Below are 16211 nucleotides of genomic sequence, written 5' to 3'. Positions count from 1 at the left end.
CTCTTAGATTCAAGTCTCAGAACAAGAATTTCAGAAGGCAAAGCGACACAAGAGAGGTAAAACTTCAAGGGAGGGAAATAACTACTCAACTGAACAATTCAATGGTTGTCATGAATGAAAAATGTTTGAAAAGGGTAAAGAAGGAATAAAGAGATGTGTTGAAGATACTGGTATTCTAAAGCTAAGCATACCTAAACCACATCCATCCAATATCAGGATATTAACCTTCACACTCAGTTGCTTTTCCTAAACCATGCCAGAGCATTATCTGCAGAACATAAGAATGACCATACATGTGTGAAATACTTCTTCAAATTTATTTTTAACTTGACTCTGTCTCCTTCTGGTACTACACACTTCTAAAGAAATATTCAAAATACAAGTTTCAAAAGTACTAGAAGACATTACAGATGCAATTTGTTGTCTAACAAGAAATATTCTGATTTCAAGCTTTTTCCTGATCTGAAAAAAACCCACAAATTTTAAACACAACACCTCCGCAAAAATCAAATATCATAAGTTAATTGTTCAGTCATTCAGTTAATTGTTAACTGAAACATTCACCAGAATCAAAATACTAAATTTTCATTTCAATCTTTTAAAACATTTATATTTCAAGTATTTTTTTCATCCTGTACGTATAGATTTGTTGACCTGCTAGCCTTTTTGCCCCCAAAAGCTCATTGGCTAATTTCAAATTACATTGTTAGAGGGAACTAAGTCAGAGATAATGAAGCTTCTACAATTGTAACGAACAGAGAGAGAGAGATGAGAGATGCTATACATTTTACCATAGAGAAACACACTGTAGCATGACCTCAAGATTTATTTACATACCAGGAGACCCATATGGGAACCAGATTTTATAAATGCCCTAATTGTGGGAAAAGCAACTTCAACATCAATCAGCTGCATGACATGAATCACAGCAAGTCAGACTACATTAGTTCCAGCACTCAAAGAAGGTCTGGTGTACTTATAAACTACATATTTTATTTAAAAAGCAAAGCACTACTTCTTAGGGGTTTGGCTTTTTTAAAAAAAACAAGACATTTGAGCTCATCTTGCTTTTCTGTTTTTCTGCAGAAAAATGTTTTTTTACTATGAAGTTAGCAAGTACCTATCTTTGAAACAGAGAAAGAATAATAATCAGGGAATAGGTCTCCTACTGCTAGTCTTCTGTGCAGCCCTAACAGGATTTAGGCATCTAGATGTCCCTTTTTCTTGGAAGGAATTTGTTCACCTTTGTGCAATTCAACTTTTATAGGCTGCGTTTTTCCCAAAAGTTTGCTCAAAGAATGAGGAAGACAAAGATGAAACAAAAACCTTGAGAAATCCCACAGATGATACTCAGTGTAAGCAGCTGTTCAAAGAAACTGGCAACTTATTCCTCCTTAAAGAATTTCTTTTCAGTCTGATCTTTATGTTTCTGCGAGAAATTACAAACTAAGAGCTGACTAGAAAAAGAAAGCCAAGACAAAACTGGTAGACATGTGTTTAGAAACACAAAAAATTCCATCCAATCAAGAAATGTATACAGAGGAAAGAAGGTAAGCCCACAGCTTGCTTTATTTTTATGAACAAATAAGCATGCACTTAAAAAAAAAGAGTGTCAAAAGAGAACGTGTGTGTCCTGTACTGGAATTCAAAAGAGCAGTGCGGCCGTTGCAAGATTCATGGCATTTCCTGAAATGATAATATATTGTTTTAATGATGTGAATTCCTGGCAAGCTAAGGAAGAAACAGCACTGACATCAGCATTTAGATGTTGAGCTATTTGGTGGAACTTATTAGTTAAGGATAAAATTGTATTGCAGGATGGTCAGTATTTAGCTTAATTGAAAGAGTGGTTGAGAAGAAAAAAAACCCCTCACTAACTCCACAGTTTGACCCCAGAAAGCTTCTCATGACCATGTATTTTGGCTCACATTCTTCTCTAAGGCCATTCTCATTTTGAAACAGAAACGTCTTCAAACTTCCAGTCACTGCTTACGAGCAGACTGTTTCTTTATATAATGGGGAGTAAAATTCTATTTTTTTCACATTCACTTGTTAATTTTATTTTCTTAGATGATGGTCAGATAAGGTTTCTCATGTCTGTAAAACAAAAACTGATTGTGGGGATACTGACTTGCAAGCTAAAGACGAGCAGAGAACCAGACCCAGCTTTCACAGCAGTGACCTTCTGGTCAACAGCATACTTCAGCCAAACTTGGTCAGTATATATCCAAATCACAAGGGTTTCATAGAAAGACAAGTTTTCCAGGATAAAGCAACAAAACTTGGCATAAGCCTGAGGTCTTTACTATCATGACTTATTTTATTCTTCTAGGATCTCCAAGTAAAAACTGTAGACATACTTAAGAAGGCATCTTGATTGCAGCTGAGATAGAGGTGCTTAAGTAACAATTCTCTGCATATCTCCTAAGACAGAAAATAACAAGAGAGGAGTAAATCACCACCATTTACTCCAGAATGGAAATGTACACAGAAGCAGCTTTATGAAGGGGTTGCTATGAAGCCAATCTTAACTAAAACACATCTCCTGTAAACCTGCTCAGGCACCTATCACAGTAACATCCTTATTATATGCAGAGGCACCCTTTCAGGACCTCTTTTCTCAGAACTTTATTAAAAAGACAGGATCAATAGAGAGGTTGAAACTTCTACTTTAAATGGACACTGGATAAGGTTTCTTGTTTAATCCTGTTGAGACACACAGCAGATAAAATTCAGGCAAACTGAGCGAATCATAATGAAAAAAGCAATTTTAGATTTTGCACCTTTGATTACATCATTGTCTGTGAAGGGTTTATTTTCTGATGTTTGCTCATCAGTTGCAAGTGTCTGATACACATTTTAGCAATTAATTATTTGTTTGCCTCTTCCTATGAGCAACTTATTGCACGCATTAAAAATTCAGGCAGTTTTCATCACACACATAGATCATGTGATAAACTTTTGGCACATAACTGGATAAAGCTGAACTCCCAGAATCAGTTTTCTGATTCAAGTATTCACAAATATGATTTCAAAATCTGCTTCGCATGAATATTAAAACTGGATATTCATTGTTTCTGTAGACAGTCTTCCCAATTAACATATTCACTAGAATATTTATGGAAAGCATACACACAAAGAGTGTGAACAGCATCAAAGTGAAGCCATTTAAATACTAAGATGAATATTTGCAGCCTTCCTTCATTTCACTTTATTGTATTTTATGAGGTGTTTGCCCAACTCTGGCTTCAATCATGTCTCTACAGATTACTTGGACTAAAACGTACTGTCAGAGAATGATGGTCGCCCAGCACTGGAGTGAAAAGAGGACAACCCAGGGAAGTAAGTCCCAGGAAGGAAGGCAGGCTCTGTTTTTAAAATATTACCCTGGCAGTTAATAAAAACCAGAGTCAACTTCCCGCTCTCTCACAGACTACCTACATAATCTCACACAACTTGCCAAGTTTTCATCTTAAGGGTACATTACTGACTCTTCCTTTCCTGTGAAATATGATCTACACAGGAGCACTACACAGACACTTCAGGGCTTTCAACCTCAAGTGGATCCACCATGCAGAAACTAGCAACGCAAGTGTATTTTCATCCTGTCAAAACGGAGGTGACCGTGAATCTGCTGAGGCCACACAGCCACAGTGGACACTTTTTTGAGGAATCAGTAATCTAGAGAGCATGTGTCAAATCACAGTTCCAAGCCTCCATTTTACATGACCTTCATGGTAAAGGGGATAGCAAACTGCTGCATATAGCTTGGAAAATGATGCTGTTTCTGGAGCTACTGTTGGTTAGTGAAATTGCTATTTTCTTTCTAATGAAAATTCATCATATATTATTTATTTCCTCTTCCCTGTTTTAAATGCACTCCACCCTTCCTACTCTATTACCTTGCCTTTTGAATGCAATTTAAAAATGTTGGAACAATTAGCTTTTTTATTCAAAGCAACTGATAACTGAAATTATGCTGTCCTTGTGCATTATTAAAAACAACAACATAACCAGGTACGTTCAAAGGCTATACAATAATCAAAATCCTCTTTAATATTCTAGTTCATAACCTTAATAGACATTTATACATGATTAATGAGGCTTTTAGTAGCTGTTGCTGCTCAGCTTGGGTAATGCCACCTCCAATGAATATTCCAAGGGAAGGGTCTTACTGGCAGTATCTGAGTGACAGCTGTGAAGTAGCAGGCTGCAACAGACTTTGTAACAAATAGAAACAAAACCCAAAATTAAACAAAATTCTGTCCTAAAGAACTGCAGACTATTTAAAAAGCAGAACATGGGAATTTACTGCATTAGGGTATATTTTATATTACAGATTCACTAACAAAAAGCTTTTAAAGGTTTTCTAAATGTGATCCCACTGCCATGCTATGGCTAATAAGTAACTTCGATTCTTAGATATAAAGACATGGATGAGTAATGATGTAATTCCTAATTACATCAAGAACACGTAATTTTAGGACACAGCACTGCAGATACCAGTACTGAAGAGAGATATTTGATTCTGGAGCCCTGAAATGTACAAACAAAAAATTGCAAAAGAATACAAAAAAAAGAGCACAACATTTTTTGCTATGACAACTCAGCTGGCTCAACCTTTTTAGCTTAGTGAAAAAAAGACTGAGAGGTGATTTGACTACTATATGTAAATACCTTCAAACAGAAACATACCCAGGCCTGAGAGGGGAGTAATTAGCATAGCTTCACCAAGGGTAAATCATCCTTGACCAACCTGACTGCCTTCTGTGATGAAATGAGTAGATCTGTGAATAAAAGATGACCAGTAAATGAGATCTCCCTTGAATGCAGCACAGCTTTCAATATGGTCTCCCGCAGCATCCTTGTATCCAAGTTGGAATTTTGCAGTCTACATGGGTGGACTACTAGATGGGTGGAAAACTAGCTGGAATGTTGGGCTCAAAGGGTGACGGTTACTTGTTCATGCTCTGTCTGGAAGTCAGTTACATGTGGAGTTCCTCAGTGTCTATTCTGTGAATAGTCCTTTCAATATCAATGACTCAAAAGTGAAATCAGAATTCACCTGTATCAAGACTGCAAATACACCAAGCCTGTGGGTGGCAGTCAATAAACTCACAGGCAAGGGTGCCATGCAGGGGGACCTAGACAGGCTGGAGGAATGAACAAAGTAAAGCCCTCTACCTGGAAAGGACTAACCATCTTATAATGGCAAAGGCTGTGGACTAGTCCTGCTAGGAAGGACATATAGTCCTGGTGAACATGAGCCAGCAGCATGCCTGGATAGTTATGAAGGCCAGTGACATACTGGGCTGTATCAACAGGAACACAGCAAACAGAATGAGGGAAGTGACCATTCCCCTTTACCTGGTATTCATTAGACCATGTCTGGAGCCCTGTGTCCGGTTTAGCGTCCCAAATGTAAGAACTGATGAAGTTCAGCGTATGGCTATCAGGTTGCACGGCAGCTGAAATGCTTGCCCTTAGCTTGTTCAGCCTGGAGAAGAGAAGGCTCTGTGGGACTTATCAGCAGCCCCCCAGTACCTACAAGCAAGCTGCAAGAAGATGGAGCCAGGTTCTTCACAGCGATACATGGTCAGGGGATGAGTGACATCAGACATAAATTGAAGCAAGGGAGGTTCAAACTAGGTATAAGGAGAAACTCTTACACCTGAGGACAGTCAAGCAGTGGCAAAAGTTGCCCAGGGAGTCGATGTAGTCTCTATACTTGGAGGTTTCCAAGATATGACTGGATAAAGGCCTAAGAAATATCATGTGGCCCCAAAGCCCACGCTGCTTTGAGCAGGAGTTTAACAAGAGAACTCCTGCAGTCCCTTCCACCCTGAATAATTGTGTCTATGAAGATACCAAGTACTGACAATTTCTTCAACTTGGTGGAGAAAAGTATAAGAAGAACTGTTTACTTGAATCTGAAACCAGATGAACTGAAAAGAAAACTTCTAGCACTGCCTGTGGTTAACCAAAGAAACCAGTGCCAGAAGACAGGGAGGACTCTCCACTCCTGCTGGTTTCAAATCAAGGCACAATGCTGTTGTGGGACATTTTTTACTCAAGTATACACAGAGCTAAAAACATAAGTTAATTGTGTGAACCATAGTGGAGTACAAAACAAGAAGTCAGATAAAATGACAAAATGGCTTTAAGTTTCTGCTTATAAAATACACAAATTAAGGAAAATGCTAGCTATTATTCAGTAAAATAAATATTTTAACTGACCTTAGTTTTTAACCAACAAAAATTATATCACACTCCATCCAAAAAATAAAAGAAAAAGAAAACAGATACAGAAAAATAACGTAAAAATTTACTAACTTTAAATAATTTCCAGTGCAAGGCTTCTTAACAGGTAATGGGCTTTGCTCCCTGGTTTGCATTTACAATTAATTCACACTGAGAGCTTTAAGTCACTTCAAATACCATGTAGCAGCAAATTTCAAGATTTGTATTGAGCTCTCTGTAAAAACAAAGGATCCTACACACACAGGATTTTAAAGCAGCATGCCATTATCAATTGTGGACACAATTAAAATAGTCATTACGACAAGGCAGCATAATATTCTTCTAAAAGCAAAAAGGTGACGCCTGCATTTGCTCAGCTTTTAAAAATCAAACAAAATCAGTACTGTTCTGCCTGCCAGATCATTAGTTTTCAGGTATGCAGACAGCATCCCTTGTATTTCCAATTTAACATGAATCCCATAAGTGTTTCATTCTAGAATGAGCTCACAGAGTTACTGGCCATTAAGGCAGAATTTTAAATAAATTTGCATAAGCAAATATTTGTACCTGGCATGTAACTAATTCAAAAATATATGTAATACACACTGAAAATCTTTACATGTTCTTACTTGTAAATTAAATTGGAATCTAATTTTGTTTTGAAACAAAGCACAAATTCATCAGCCAAGGTTACATGAAAGAAGCTTGACATTTTAAACAATGCCTTTTTAAAATGATCAGACTGTAAAGTAGTGTTTGAACAGTTTTTAAAAGGCTAAAACACCTTTCCTCATGCTAAGATAACTACAAAGGTGAACAGCTTGTTTTACTCTTGCCAAAATAACACACCTGTTGCCAAACATATAATGTTCCATCTCAACAACAACAAAAACAAAAAAATAAAAGAAAGAAAGAAAAGCTACAAAGTAAAAAAAAAAATAAGAGAGCCAGCATTTTCTAACCTCACCTAACTGAAGTATCACTGCTGAACTCCTTCAAGGACAGAAAAAAAAGTTCATCAGATGATAGACAATTTAAAAGGCAAAGTAGTGGTTATTCCTAGTCTGATTATAAAAAGTGCTAGTTATATAGCTGCAAGTCAATGTACCTATAAACTTGAGGATCTCCACCTGACAGAAAGACATTCCAGCTACATCAACCCACCACTGCCCAGAGGGATCTGTATTCAAACTGATTTTATATAAAGAGATTTTATACAGGTATTCATTGATTTTCTAGCACAACAACCACAGAGGCAGTGGCAAGAACTAATAATCTTCACACAAAGGCAAGAAGAGAGCCTCATGAGTTTGCAGGTTTGGGCCATGTAGGTGTTTATATAACTGAATCAGGAGCTCATAAAACATTTCACAGAATTCTTTGCTGCTACATTTACACTTCATAGAGCAGAGTCCTGCCGCTGTCCAACATTCCACAAACTGGGTTCCACTGTGTGTTCCCTGGTCCAGGGAGCAGCAGCACACTGGGCCACAGGACAAAAGAAAGCCTGCCAGCTGAGTGACCGTGACCTAGCAAAGCCCACTATGCAAAGAACCATGCCAGAAACAGATTACTCTGACTTGTACTGTAGGTCCTTCACGCTCTCGTAGCTAGATACACTTCCCACTTCATGTCCCAAAATCAGACTCAGTGGCCCATGTCATCCATACATATAACAGGTCCATAAAAACAAGAGTTGTGTAAAGAGCACCCAAGAACACATACAGATGCCTTTTTAAACACTTCTAAATAACACTAAGGGCAGATCTGAAATGAGACGTTAATTTTAATTAAAAGTACAATCTTACATGGCATAGGATAGATCAACTTAAAAATTAGAAAACACAGAAAAGAAATGAGTAAGGTGGAGGTTTTCTGTTGCACTTTTTAAAAGTTCAAAGATGAGAGGAAAATCAAATAACAGGAGTCAACAATTACCTCCTCCTCAGCAGTAAGAACAAGCTAAGGAAGGCCCTTTGTTGAAATCTGCACCTTGGGAACTGTTTCCTATGCAAGCCAAAACAGATTTATTGAAATAAAATTAATGGTGTCTGATCTGCATTTGTCTGCTCTAATACAAATCATTCAACATGCCCTCCCCCAGCCATTATTCCCCTCCTACCTTCAAAACTCCCAGCAAACAGATAAATCCACGTAATGGCTGGGACAAAAAGGACAGTCAGAGAGGCAGCCAGGAATTTCCGTCGCCCTCTGCAGATTCCCAGCATTCTCTCAGGAGTGCAGATTCCCAACCCAGTGCTGTTCCTATGTTGGAAGCAAATAGTCCACAGCCTCCCACATATTACTCCCTGAAAAGGAAAGGAAAAATGTATTAACAGCTTATCTCTCTACAGAAAGGTAGACTATGCCAGTGTTCCTAAAGAGTTAAAAGAACAAGGCTAAAAATAGGGTTACCGCAATTGCAAAGCAGTACTTATTTCAACATTATCCATGAATACTTAATAATAAAGTAAGTTTTAGAAGTCAGTCTAAGACAGTAAGTCAATAAAACTCATCATATCACCCAAACACACTCAGAGCTAATCTTACAAAGAGACATCACCTGTATTTGTTTTTTTCACCATCCTTTCACTCTACAGAAACTCTGGGTTCTTTGACGCCTAAGCGTGGTGTTGCCCCTGGGCAGATAAGAAAAAGCCACCTGTATTTCTTCACCTGCTCCCAAAGAGCAAAAGTCACACCAGCAGATCAATGAGCCGGCGGCTGCAGGTGGTCACGTGCTCAACAGAGTGAACTGAAAAATGAAAGGCAAAGTTTGGGGGCAGAGGGATGTTATTTAAATGACCCGCTTCGCTAATCAAAAAGCAATACTGATGAGGTGGTATATAAAAGGGAAGAAGGGAAAGAGCAAAATGGGCAAGGAAGTTTCCTTAATCACAAAAGGGGATATCAGGAGCTTTAGACTGTGTGCTATGAGAAAAGAAAGGGATTCTGGAGAGCGCCACTGTTATTATGAGGAAAAAAAAATAAATCTGATCTTAATTTGTTTAAAATAATTATTCCGCATTTCACAGAGGTCAAGATGGCAAAATAATCTGATGATTTTTATTCACAGGAAAATTAACATTCCCGCACCAGTGCAGGCTTGCAGGGCATAAAGATAATGTTTCACAGCTTTGGCTTTTTTTTTTTTTTTTTTAAGAGAGGAAAGGCTAGTGTTAGACTAGAAAAGCTGGAGAAAGAAAGTCCATGCAAATCTAGCTCAGGTTTTGTGTGAAAGGGCTCATGTTTTCTAATTTTAAAAAAAGAACGTCCACAAGAGCGATAGGGAAAGAAACACAGGCTTTGGCAGTACAAGGTGTTTAATAACAGAGCCCTTTGACTTGTACTTAGACCAGCACTAGAGCTGAAATCAGCAATTAAAGCATTTCTACACTGACGTATTAACAATGGCTACTGTGTGTCTTGAAAATATATCAAAGCTCTACAACTCCTGGTATATTGCAGTGAAAGTCAATTCTGAAATCAAATTACAGCAAAAAATGAGAATTATAGACAAGACAAATGGGTTCAGACAAAGAACTCCGCTACTGGAGATACCTGCCTGCAGTAATCAGGCAAACTTACAGCTGTTCCTCGAACATTCAATACAGCCCACTTTACTACACTACAGTTTAAGAGCCGTGATAGTACTCCTGACCTTGGAACTGATAAAATGGACTATAATTTGTCCAGAGCCAGCACAAAAAGCATTCCATTGTGTCAGCTTTTCAAAGCAATGAATGCCTCACCACAGAGATTTTGCACAAAATATGTGGACAGACTTAATATTAACAACTGTGGTATTAGAGTCACTGTGTTAGAGACACACTTTTGGTAGATAAATTGTGGAGAACTCATCATTTTTCACTGTATTTGGATAACGGTTACATTTCATTTCTTTTCCTTACATCACATAGCTTGTACAACTACTCTGAACAGAGTCCTTTACATGCCTACTTGAAAAACACAGATAATTTTCCTGGCTTCTGTGTTTTACACTTGTTATATGTGTGTATATTTTAAAGTGCACAGAATCACTTACTTTAAGTAGCAATTGTATTTTTTTTCTTTAACATCATGGTGTACACCACTGACATCAATCTGTGCATAGAAAAATAGATCTTTGAAAAAAAAACCACCTTACAAGCAGGGTCATTCTCAAATAGCCACATCTTGTAATACAACATGCACTGGATACATACTAGTCCTATCAATGATACCTGTAAAACCCACAGGTGGCAAAGTAAGAGTCAACACCACGTGTTTCTGATATCATGCTGTTAAAAGTACACTGATGACACCCAGACTCTGAAGCTTGGGGTTATAGTGCTGGTAGTGGATTAATTCATCCTGGGGCTGCATATTTAAGAAATAATTCAATGTTTCCTATATATTCTTTTAAACATCCATGCAAGTTAAGTTTCTGAACAGGTCAACATGGAGGATGAAATCCAGCTTTTCTGCCCCATGAATGTAAAGTATCCTAACAAATTAATAAAGTCTAAGGAGCAATATTGAACTCCCAATTCAGTGACAAAGGAAAGTGGCTGTCGCGGTTTTACCCCAGCCAGCAGCTGCGCCCCACGCAGCCACTCGCTCACTCCCCCCGCATCGGGAAGAGTGAACGTGAGAAAACTCATGGGTTAAGATAAAGACAGTTTACCAGGTAAAGCAAAAGCCACGCACACAAGCAAAGCAAGACGAGGAATTCAATCCCCGCTTCCCATGGGCAGGCAGGTGTTCAGCCATCCCCAGGAAAGCAGGGCTCCATCACACGTAATGGTTACTTGGGAAGACAAACGCCATCACTCCAAATGCCCCCCGCACCCACTTCCTCTTCCCCAAGCTCCTTATAAACTGAGCATGACGCCATATGGTACAGAATACCCACTTTGGCTAGTTTGGGTCAGCTGTCCTGTCTGTGTCCCCTCCCAACTCTTGTGCACCCCCAGCCATCCCCCTGGCAGGGTGGTGTGAGAAGCAGCAAAGGCCTTGGCTCTGTGTAAGCACTGCTCAGCAACAACAGGTCCATATAACAAAAGCACCTCTATATTATCAACACTGTTTCCAGCACAAATCCAAAACATAGCCCCACATGAGCTACTATGAAGAAAATTAACCCTCTCAGCTGAAACCAGGCCAGCGGCAAATTCAGTTTTCTACAAATTGTCATCATTCAGACAAAACAGCCAAATCATTCTGCACATTCATGCACATCTTTTATCTAACTAGGAAGACAGTTGGGAAAATCCTAGACAGACAAGTCAGCTTGTGATGGATCACCCTAGGAAATGTTGAGGTATTTCTTTTAATGGTGCTTTAAAAGAGAAAAGAGCCATAAACTATTTTAAAGGAAATTTCTACTATCTCTCCACCTCCCCAAAGCTGTGAATAGCTTCCCTTGAGTCTTAAATATTCATTTTCAGTGTACAAAATCACCACACCTGCTGAGTACTTCTTTCCAAACTAGACAATGCATCATGTGCAAACCCTACACAAGCAATTGTATAAAAGGTCCATGAATGGTAATGAAGATGCTTAGCTTAAAGTAAAGGCTTTGGGCTCAATCCTGTATTTGTTACTGGTTTTATTCATGAAGATTTTTACCTAAGATACCATCGTCAAATAAACTGAAATAAGATATTGCAGTTCTTTGACTTGGTTTTCCTTTCAATTGAATAAGTGCCAGCCTGATATCGTCATGAAAGGAAAGTAACTGACAACACTAGCTGGAACAAGGGCTGGGCACAGAACAACAGGGTAGCACTGCACACATTTCTGCCATATGAGCTTGCCACTGCCTTTCAGACTTCTACAGCATCCACTGCTCCTCAAGCCATAGTCCTACTGAATCAGACTGTCACCTGCCTAAAAGGTCTTACAAAGCACTTTCATGGTACAGGCTAAAAATGAAGCTACTTCAGATGTAACACTGCTAGCTATATTTGTATTTTCAGTAATGACAAACCCTATATAACGGTTCATTTATGCAAATCCACGCAGTGTTCCTCCTGATAGCTTTCAATCTTAACAGCTTTCATTACTAAACACCTGTAATCAGAAATACATAGCATAGAATATGTTGGAAGAAAAAAAGAAAGGATGAGGAGGTAACTGGCCAAATTAAGCACAGGATCTAGGTGCAATACTCCAATCAAAAAATAGCCAGTGGCTCCTCTTTAATCTGTTGCCCAAGGTTAGTATTTTCAGATACATCTAACTAAGCCACACTGAACATCTGTAACTTTAGCCAACTTTATTTCATAGAATCATAGAATATCATAGAATATCCTGAGTTGGAAGGGACCCATAAGTATCATCGAGTCCAACTCCTGGCTCCACACAGGACCAGACAAATCAGAGCATATGACTGAGAGCGTTATCCAGATGCTTCTTGAACTCAGTCAAGCTCGGTCCTGTGACCATTTCCCCGGGGAGCCTGTTCCAGTGCCTGACCACCCTCTTGGTGAAGAACCTTATCCTGATATCCAACCTAAACCTCCTCCGTTGCAGCTTCATTCCGTTCCCTCGGGTTCTATCACTGGTCACCAGAGGGAGGAGATTTGATTTATCTCAAAACAAGGGAAACCAAAATCAGCCCTGGAGTGAAAGGGAATAGTTGGAACAGTTTCTGGTAAGGGGGTTGCAGTTTGAAACGTGATCTCAGCTTCACTCCTCCAGACACAATCAGACTTTTTGCTCGTGCCACAGATACAGGGAAGGTGCATGCATTTCAGGATATTCTTCTACCTTGGTCTTCAAATTTTTATGTACTGAACGTGCTCCAAGAGCATCATATAATTATATTTCAGAAATCTGATGAAATAAGTAATACCCACAAAAGTTAGCTGTACGTGCATCATGCATGTATGTCTTGCTGTCAGTAAATCAGATGCTCTGCACTTCTACAATATACCCAGTTCAAGATTTATAAAAATGTACATTTTATACATGTACTGCACATGTACAGATCAACAGACATTAATACAGCAACCTCAGGCCAGCTCATCCTTGATTACTGCTAATGGTGCTACAAAAGGCTACTAGCTTGGACAATGCCTGTGTGAGGAGTCACAGTGGGAATTAAAATAAATTGGGTTTCTCATTACAAAGACTTACTCATGACCTTCTTACCATGTGGCAACAGTGAACAGAATGACTTTCGTTACCTTCACATCCGGACAAATGCTTCCATTAACTACACTATCTTGTCAGAGTGGTGGCTTTGTTTTAAATCAAGGATTACCTCCTCAGCTAAGCGTGAAGTAGCTCTCAACCAGTATGAGAGAACATATATTAAAGCATGTAACACAACACTAATCACATTGGTATTCAGTTTCTATTAATTTATTTTTTTAATTATGGCACGACAGCTGAACTATGTCGGACATTCAGCAGGAGTTCAGTGAAACAATAGAAGTAATTATGAAAACAAAAATCAAACACAATTAACTAGATTTAACTGCTCTACTATAAAAAGCTTTTCCAACTGCTTCACACATTCCCTTGCATTTGTTACAGTTAATCTTATCCCAGTAATCTTCCATTTGTTTTCAGAGCCACTGAAATGAATATATACAGATAAAGCTGTTTGTACACCAATCCCGTGCCTTGCCTTTGCTACGTTTCTTGAATTAATGGTATCTAATTCTGCTTTTCCACACTTGCAGTCACAGAGTCAATGAACAATTTCTACTGTAAAGCTTTTCCTTTGGCTCTGTGTCAATGTAGCATCCATCCCTTACGAGAGATTTTTCACAGTTTTTTGCCAGACTCAAAATATAAATAACCTAAAGAAAAAAAGCAGCATCGCAGCCAGTATTTTTCTGTTTTTCTTTAAAATGTTGCTGATGTGGGATTATAATGAGTTTACTCCTCGATAGTTAGCTTTTTATCTTGCAGCTTTGTGGTCTTCCAATTATGGAAGTTTATTGTCATGTGACAGATTTTTTTGGTGATCTTAGACAAAAGTTTGGTTCCATAAAGGCAGGGTGTGGAATAAACCCAACATTATAAAATAAAAGATGAAAGGATTAAATGGTAAATCTTTATTTAAACAAACATCCCTTTGCTAACATACTCCAATTCTCAAGTTCTTAGAACAGAAATAGCATTTTGAAGTAAAATGCCATCTCTACTCTCATCAACTCCTTCTTCTCCCAAATGGAAGAATGAGCTACAGAGACAAAATCTAAGGCTCTCTTTGCTCCCAAACTCGAAATTTTCTCAGCATCGGAGATCTTCCCCCCGAATCAGACTTCTTAATCCTACAGTATAGTGACTTTAAAGAAGGATTTGGAGTAAACTCAGAGTCAGCATCCACCTCAGAAGTTCTGTGAAGCCACTTTAAAGGAACAGATTACAGCAGAGTTTCCAAATGCTACCAAATTTACTCTTTCTCAACTAGTTACAAGAAAATACTCCTATCTGTAAGAGAGAAAATAGCCAATAAGTTGACAGCACAAATGAGTTCTGCCTTGGAACTGTGCTAACCGCTCCGAGGGCACACAGGATTGACACTTGCTTTTATATCTTCACTCAGTATGTGCTGTGACTCAAGGAAAATTCTATTAGTGTCCTGTTAATCAAAGTTTTCTAGAAGGTTCCAGCTGTAAGCAACACCACTACAGGAATGGGGATCTATCCTGACAGTAGTCACAGATAGAGAGAAGTAAATAAATAATACGCTTTCACATTTTTCCTTTTTCATTCCTATGTATTCCTTTATATATATGTACATGTATATACATATTTATATATGCATTTTTAATGGCATTCCTTTTTCCTTTCAACTTTAGACTGCTCAAAAGAAGGAAAGCTGCAACCTTAAAAATATTATCAAGGAATAACACAATTTAAGATCAACAGGATAAGAATCTTTTCCTAAGCCTCCACTAAAATGTCACTGTTAATATGGGGGGGGGGGGTAGGCTATCAGTTGAGAAGAGATAGCAGCAACAAAACACAATCATGACAGAAAGATCAATCTTGCCTGTTGTTACTCACATTTCATTTGCAACCCAAGAATGATACTTATTTTCAAAGCAGCTACTGACCTGGTTTTTCAATGAGTTCTCCAAACTCTGCTTTACTGTACCCCCTCATCTGTATGGGCATACAGCACCAGTGTTTCCTGACTCCCCAGTTTATCTCAGGACTGGGCACAGTTCAAAGAAAGTAAAACAGAGCCTGACTTGGATTGTGTATAGCTGAAGTCTAACGAGATACTATATATACATACTTAGAATACGTTAGAATTGTAGATCCTAATGTTATTGAATTTTTTATAAACATACCAGAGATCATGGCCAACCAGCAGTAATAACTGTGATACAGAATCTTTCAATACTACAGTAATTCTGCTCTAGAATCATGGTTTACATTCAGAGCACAACATTACTACATATCTGAATTTTAGGCTTAAAAAAAAGGACAAAGCTCCACATTGCTGAGTAAAAATCTGGCTGGATGGCCAGGCCCAAAGAGTTGTGGTGAATGGAGTTAAATCCATTTGGCAGCCGGTCACAAGTGGTGTTCCCCAGGGCTCAGTATTGGGACCAGTTCTCTTTAATAGCTTTATCAATGATCTGGATGAGGAGATCGAGTGCACCCTCAGTATATTTGCAGACGACACCAAGTTGGGCGGGAGTGTTGATCTGCTTGAGGGTAGGAGGGCTCTACAGACAGGCCTGGACAGGCTGGATTGATGGGCCAAGGCCAACTGTATGAGGTTCAACAAGGCTCAGTGCTGGGTCCTATGCTTGGGTCACAACAACCCCATGCGACACTATGGGCTTGGGGAAGAGTGGCTGGAAAGCTGCCCAGCAGAAAAGGACCTGGGGTTGTTGGTCGACAGCCGGCTGAATATGAGCCAGCAGTGTGCCCAGGTGGCCCAGAAGGCCAACAGCATCCTGGCTTGTATCAGGAGTAGTGTGGCCAGCAGGACTAGGGAAGTGATCGTCCCCCTG

The 16211-nt window shown here is 38.9% G+C and overlaps 1 protein-coding gene across 2 annotated transcripts in view; it reads right to left on the bottom strand.

Annotated features, from left to right (window-relative positions):
- LARGE1 (LARGE xylosyl- and glucuronyltransferase 1) overlaps positions 1-16211 on the bottom strand; it is a 286954-nt gene that overhangs the window by 193645 nt on the left and 77098 nt on the right. For both annotated transcript variants that reach the window (XR_012835612.1, XM_075753793.1), the window contains exon 3: positions 8363-8549. Coding sequence is in view for 1 of the 2 variants with exons in the window: in XM_075753793.1 (XP_075609908.1) it covers positions 8363-8468 (106 nt within the window). In the remaining variant the exon portion in view is untranslated. The remainder of the gene's footprint in view (positions 1-8362; positions 8550-16211) is intronic.

Source organism: Balearica regulorum, chromosome 1 (genome assembly GCF_011004875.1).
Source record: "Balearica regulorum gibbericeps isolate bBalReg1 chromosome 1, bBalReg1.pri, whole genome shotgun sequence".
Classification (NCBI taxonomy): Eukaryota; Metazoa; Chordata; class Aves; order Gruiformes; family Gruidae; genus Balearica; species Balearica regulorum.
Note: the sequence above shows the minus strand (reverse complement) of the source record. Positions and strands in the feature narration are given on the sequence as shown.